Source organism: Rhinopithecus bieti, unplaced genomic scaffold (genome assembly GCF_001698545.2).
Source record: "Rhinopithecus bieti isolate Rb0 unplaced genomic scaffold, ASM169854v2 scaffold_7724, whole genome shotgun sequence".
Classification (NCBI taxonomy): Eukaryota; Metazoa; Chordata; class Mammalia; order Primates; family Cercopithecidae; genus Rhinopithecus; species Rhinopithecus bieti.
In genome coordinates this window covers 1,331,169-1,337,874 of record NW_016805612.1, presented here as the reverse complement: position 1 = coordinate 1,337,874, position 6,706 = coordinate 1,331,169, and the positions used below count along the sequence as shown (strand labels likewise).

The following is a 6,706-nucleotide window of genomic DNA, read 5'->3' as shown; positions in this document are numbered from 1 at the left end:
TTTTTTTTTTTTTTTTTTAGATTTTCTTACTATACAATTATGTCATCTGAGAGTCATAGTTTTGATTTTTCCATTCCAATTCTCATGACTTTTATTTCCTTTTCTTATCTTACTATACTGGCAAGAATGTTCAGTACACTGAGTAGAGTTGGGTATCTTTCTCTTCTTCCCAAACTCAAGGGGAGAGTTTTCAGAATTTTACCATTAAATGTAAAAGTTAGCTGTAGTTTTGGAATTAGTAAAATTCCTTTCTATTCCTATTTTTCCCTGTGTGTGTGTGTGTGTGTGTGTGTGTGTGTGTATGTGTGTGTTTTAATCATGAATTGAGTTGAACTTTATCATATGCTTTTTTGTCTATTGAAATAATATGATTTGTTTTTTGTTCTAAGTCTCTGTTAATATTATAATGTACATTGAATGGTTTTCAGATATTAAACCAACCTTGCATTCCTGGAATAAACTTTACTTAATTGTGATATATTGCTGTTGATAAAATATTTCTGTTGTTTTGGTTATATTTCATGAAGATTTTGCATTTTTGTTCATGGAAGACATTGATCTGTAGTTTTCTTGTAATGTCTTCTTAATTTTTTTATCAGAGAAGCACTGGCCTCATAAAATTAGTTGAGAGGTCTTCCTTTCTCTACATTTTTCTGGAAGTGTTTGTAAAGAAGTAAATTATTTCTGTATAAAATATTTGAAAGAATTGCCCAATGCGATAAGCAGAATTCTAAGTTGGTCCTCCAGATTTTCTTTTCTTCTTTTTTCTTTTTTTTCTTTTTTTTGAGATGGAGTCTTGCTCTGTCACCCAGGCTGGAGTGCTGCAGTGGTGTCATCTCAGCTCACCGCAAGCTCCGCCTCTTGGGTTCATGCCTTTCTCCTGCCTCAGCCTCCCAAGTAGCTGGGACTACAGGCACCTGCCACCACGCCCAGCTAATTTTTTTGTATTTTTAGTAGAGTCAAGGTTTCATCATGTTAGCCAGGATGGTCTCAATCTCCTGACCTTGTGATCCGCCTGCCTCAGCCTCCCAAAGTGCTGGGATTACAGGCATGAGCCAGGTCCTCCAGATTTTCTCATCCTCCTCACCCCCAGGTTACATACCCTTTCTAATCTCTGGGACTGTGAATTTGATATTTGCTGTACTCTCTGATTGTTTGATTCCATTCTGTGTAGTTATCTTTCCCTTTTCTTGAAAGATAGCACATGTGTACAGCTGAATAATTTTCTTGACCTGATCCTGCCATGAGAATAAGAATCCTACAGCCTCTTTTTATTTTGTACTGTCTCTGTCCCTTTTAGTCTACATCGGCAGTGCAAATTTTTTGTTTGTTTATTTGGTTTTGGTTTGTTTGGGGTTTTTTCTTTTTGTTTCTTTCTGTCTCTCTCCCTCTCTTTTTTTTTTTGGCTCAAAACAATTTTCTCAGGAATTATGTGGGCCTTCCCTGGATTTCACTGGAACTTACTCCATTAAACAAATGCTACATCCACAGATCTTTATGAGATCATCCCTGCTCTACCTTCGCCTCTTGCTGAGGGTACTTTTCTTTGTATTTATCCTGCTTGGGGATTCTTGGTGGGTTTTTTTTCCCTGTGTCCCCATTTCTTTCAGAAGGTTTGGAAACCTTAGCCATTCTTTCTTCAGATATATGTTCTACTCTATTCTCCCTTCCTCTGTGATTTCAGTTACGTGTGCTAGATATTTCCTTTTGTTCCCCAATATCTGATATATTCTTTGCTATACTTTGTGTACTGTGTTCTGTGTATCTGTCTGGATATTTCCTCTTTATCTGTTTCCTAGTTCCTTGGTATTCGTAATTGTCCCTGAGCCAACATCCACAGAAGTTGTAGTCCCTGAACAGCAGTGTTGGCGTCTGCTGTGAGGCTGCTGGAAATGCAGACTCTTAGGCCCCACCCTAGACCTGTTCACTCACTGTCTGCATCTCCAGGTGATTTGTGTATCCATTAAAATTTGTGAAGCACTGATCTCACTCCTAATCCATTCTTCATTTGTTTTTGATCTGCTGTCAAACCCATCTACAGGATTTCTAATTTTAGTTAATGTATTTTTTAATTCTAGAATTACAGTCTGAGTTTTCATAGATTTCCATGTTCTAATTAAATTATTCATATTTTCCTTTATAGTTTTTAAACATTTATATGGTTTGGCTTTCAGTCCCCACCCAAATCTCATCTTGAACTGTAATCCCCTCAAGTCAAGGGAGAGACCTGGTGGGAGGTGACTGGATCATGGGAGCAGATTCCCCCATGCTGTTTTCATGATATTGAGTGAGTTCTCACAAGATCTGATGGTTTTATAAGGGGCTCTTCCCTCTTGACTCTCCTCTCTCCTGCCGCCTTGTGAAGAGGGTGCCTGCTGCCCCTTCCACTGTGATTGTAAATTTCCTAAGGCCTCCCCAGCCATGCGGAACTGTAAGCCAATTAAACCTCTTTTCTTTATAATTTACCCAGTCTCAGGCATTTCTTTATAGCAGTGTGAAAACAGACTAATACAGACATATTATTTAGTTATCTTAAAGTCCATTATAAAATCTCCAGTATTTGGAGCTGATATTGGTTCATTTCTGCTTTTTAGTTTTGTTTTTTCTTGATTCTGGTCATTCGTCTTTTTCTCCATGTACCTAGTATTTTTTTCTTTTTTTGAATGGTGGCCATTGTTTATTTTTTAAAAACCTGTAGATTCTAGGCTATCATGTATCTTCCTCCAGGGAGGATTTTATTTTGCTTCTGCCAGGTGTTAAGGTAAGAACTGATTATTTTAATCTGACTGAGATGGATTTTTTAGACTGCTTTTCACTCTTTCTGATGACTGCTTTATTTCTGCCTGCTCGCTCTTTTGAATGCAGCCAATCGTGTGCCAGTGTTTAACAAGTGACTCTCGGGAGAAAGAGTTCTGATCTGTAGCATTTGCCAATTCCCATAGTGTGAATACTTCCACTGTTGCCAATTTCAGATTACCAATGTTACATCACTGAACATGGCATTGGGAAGCGATACACACAGCCAGCTTTTGTGAACTGGCACATGCCACACTAACGTACCACCTAGTGTGGTTCTTCTAGTACCCAGCTAAAATTCTATGGTGTTTTTACCAGTACTTTTTCCTTGTAGCAGATCTTCAACTCTAATTTTTGTATCTCGCGCTCGTGAGAATGCATCAGGTTCTGCGTATTTACTTTGCTTCTTAGCTTTTGTTTGGCTGCTCAGCCCCTCAGGCACTACTTAACATTGATAAATGTCTAGAAGGAACAAGTGACTCCAAATATTGAGCTGTCCTCCATGGGCTTGTCTTCTTTCTGGGAGCTTGATCTCTTACTTCCTTGATAGCTTTTTCATGTTTAAATAGTACAGATTGTACATTTTATTTACCTTTTTAATTGTTCTTGGCAAGAACATTGGTCTGATACAAGCTAGTTAGCCAGAAGCAGAACTCATTGCATAAAATCAGCTTTTAAATGCCTTTTTTGTCTTGTGTTTTATCTTCTAAACATAGCCTCTTACCATCTTCCTCACGTTTTTAGACTTCGGTCACCCAGGCCTGGCATAGAGTATCTTTTTGTTTGTTTTTGCCTTATTTTTTAAAGCACGTTTAGGTTCACAGCAACATTAAGCACAAAATAACACATAGAGTTGCTGTATGTTTCCTGTCCCTAAACATGCACAGCCATCCCCACTGTCAACATCCCCCACACTGAGTGGTACATTTGTTACAATCAATGAACCTACCTTACATATGATTTTCACCCACAGTCCATGGTTTACATTAGGATTCATCCTAGATGGTATACATTATGTGAAATGACAAGCATCCACCACTGTAGTATCATCAGAATAATTCCGTTTCTCTAAAATCCTGTGTTCTCTGCTTGTTCATCCCTCTCTTCCCCAAACCCCTGGCAACCTGATCTTTCTATTGCCTCTAATTTTGCCTTTTCCAGAATGTCATATGTTTGGAAACATACAGCGTGTAGACTTTTCAGATTGGCTTTTTTCACTTGGTAATATACATTTAAGATTCCTTTGAACCTTTTTGTGACCTGATAGCCCATTTTATTTTAGCACCGAACAATATTTCATTGTATGAACATAACACAATTTATTCGTTTACCTACTGAAGGACATGTTGGTTGCCTCCAATTTTTGGCAATTGTGAATAAAGCTGCTATAAACATCCATGTGCAGGTTTTTGTGTGAACATAAGTGTTCAGCTCATTTGGATAAATACCAAAGAGGAGCATGATTGCTGGATTGTATGGTAAGAGTATGTTTGTAAAAGTATGTTTGTACAAAATTGCCACACTATCTTCCAAAGCCACTGTGCCATTTTGCATTCTTACCAGCAATGAATGAGAGTTCCTTTTACTCCATATACTTGCCAACATCCTTGTCAACATTTGGTATTGTCAGCATTTTGGATTTTGGCCATTGTAACAGGTATGTAATGGTATCTCACTGTAGTTTTAATTTGCAATTCACTAATGACATATGGTGTTGACTGTCTTTTCATAGACTTATTTGCCATATGTATGTTTTCTTTGGCGAGGTGTCTGTTCAGGTCTGTTGCCCATTTTTAATCATGCAGTTTGTTTCCTTATTGTTGAGTTATACGAGTTCTTTGTATATTTTGGGTAACAATTCATTATTAGATATGTGCTTTACAAATATATTTTTCCAGTCTATGACCTCTTTTCTCATTCTTTTGAAACAGAATAATTTTTGTTTATTTATTTTGTTTATTATTTTGTTTAGCACTTGGAAATTTTTGAACTTTCCACTGCACTGCAATCTGTAACAGCAAACCTAGGTTCAGAGTGTCCTAGGCCAACTTGTGAAGCTGTTTCCTTTTATTATTCTGTTATACTGTTCTGTTCACAAGAGCCAATATTTTGGGATTCTGCACCATTGTTCTTCTCATGCAGCTCTTTATTAAACCTCTTTGTATTAATGTCCCAAAGCTGCTATAACAAAGTACCACAAACTAGGGGGCTTCAAACAACAGAAATGTATTGTCTTACGGTTCTAGAGGCTACAAGTACAAAGAAAAGCCTCTTCTCTCTCAGAATCATATAGCAGAATCCTTCCTGGCCTCTCCCAGCTTCTGGTGGTTTCCTGGTGGTCTTTGGTGTTTCTTGGCCTGCAGCTGGGTAGCTCTAGTCTCTGACTTTATTGTCACAAGGTGCCTCTGTATGTCTCTGTCTTTACATGACTGTCTTTTTATAAGGACTATGAGTCATATTGGATTAGAGGTCCACCCTGCTCTTCATCTTTCTAGTTATGTCTGAAACAAGACTATTTCCACATAAGGTCACATTCTAAAGTACTGGAGATTAGGACTACAATATGACTTTTTGGGGGAATACAATTCAATCCACAAGACTCTTCTACATTCCTGTAATTATGCTCTAGGTAAAAATCGTTGCCTGGAAGAGTTTCATCTTTATAAAATGCAGAAACTTAGGTAAAAAGAAGCAAAAATGATGAAACTTGAGAGATCTGCAGTCAAAGAGAAGATACATGATGTGCACTGAGTCTTCTTGGTTCTCTTAAATTTACCAAAATTTAATAATTGTCTACTCTACCTGTCTTAGGTAGTTTATGAAACTGCGTATGCAACTAGAATTCACTAAAATATAATACTGTTGCAAAATGGGTAGCGATTTTTTGGTTTTTTCTTTCTTAAAATATTTATTTATTTTTTATTTCAATAGCTTTAGGAGTACACATGGTTTTTGGTTATATGGATGGACTGTATAGTGGTGAAGTCTGAGGTTTTAGTACACCCATCATGTGAGTAGTGTACATTGTACCCAAAATGTAGTGTTGGTTTTTTTTAATCCCTCACCCACTACTACCTCCCCCCTTCTGAGTCTCCAAAGCCTATTTCCTTGCCAAAAAAACTCAACAGTGACTCTCGTAGCTTCTGGGACAGTTGCGCCATGTGTGCTGCTCGGCTAGCGGCGGCAGGGGCCCAGTCAGTGTACGCCTTCTCGGCGCGCCCGCTGGCCGGCGGGGAGCCTGTGAGCCTGGGCTCACTGCGGGGCAAGGTGCTACTTATGGAGAATGTGGCGTCCCTCTGAGGCACCATGGTCCGGGACTACACCCAGATGAACGAGCTGCAGTGGCGCCTTGGGCCCCGGGGCCTGGTGGTGCTCGGCTTCCCGTGCAACCAGTTTGGGCATCAGGAGAACACCAAGAACGAAGAGATTCTGAATTCCCTCAAGTACGTCCGACCTGGTGGTGGGTTCAAGCCCAATTTCATGCTCTTCGAGAAGTGGGAGGTGAACGGTGTGGGGGTGCACCCTCTCTTCGCCTTCCTGCGGGAGGCCCTGCCAGCCCCCAGCGACGATGCCGCTGCGCTCATGACCGACCCCAAGTTCATCACCTGGTCTCTGGTGTGCCGCAACGATGTTACCTGGAACTTCGAGAAGTTCCTGGTGGGCCCTGACGGTGTGCCCGTACGCAGGTACAGCCGCCGCTTCCAGACCATTGACATCGAGCCTGACATCGAAGCCCTGCTATCTCAAGGTCCCAGCAGTGCCTAGGGCCCCCTTCCTACCCCGGCTGCTTGGCAGTTGCAGCGCTGCTCTCTGGGGGGTTTTCATCTATGAGGGTGTTTCCTCTAAACCTACAAGGAGGAACACCTGATAATACAGAAAATACCCCTCAAGATGGGCGCTCTCCTGTCCA

General features: G+C 40.1%; 2 protein-coding genes across 3 annotated transcripts in view; both read left to right on the top strand.

Annotated features, from left to right (window-relative positions):
- The window catches only part of CDKAL1 (CDKAL1 threonylcarbamoyladenosine tRNA methylthiotransferase), a 603,344-nt gene that overhangs the window by 437,066 nt on the left and 159,572 nt on the right, over positions 1–6,706 (top strand). The gene's annotated exons all lie outside the window — the stretch shown is intronic.
- LOC108530299 (glutathione peroxidase 1-like) lies at positions 5,943–6,703 on the top strand. Of its 2 annotated transcripts, XM_017873102.1 has the most exons (2): positions 5,943–6,063; positions 6,202–6,703. In XM_017873102.1, the coding sequence occupies exons 1-2, from the start codon at positions 5,956–5,958 to the stop codon at positions 6,559–6,561; spliced, it is 468 nt and encodes a 155-aa protein (XP_017728591.1). In that variant the 5' UTR covers positions 5,943–5,955; the 3' UTR covers positions 6,562–6,703. The 2 variants fall into 2 exon arrangements, with proteins under 2 accessions (XP_017728591.1, XP_017728590.1); XM_017873101.1 differs by having other exon boundaries at positions 5,943–6,697.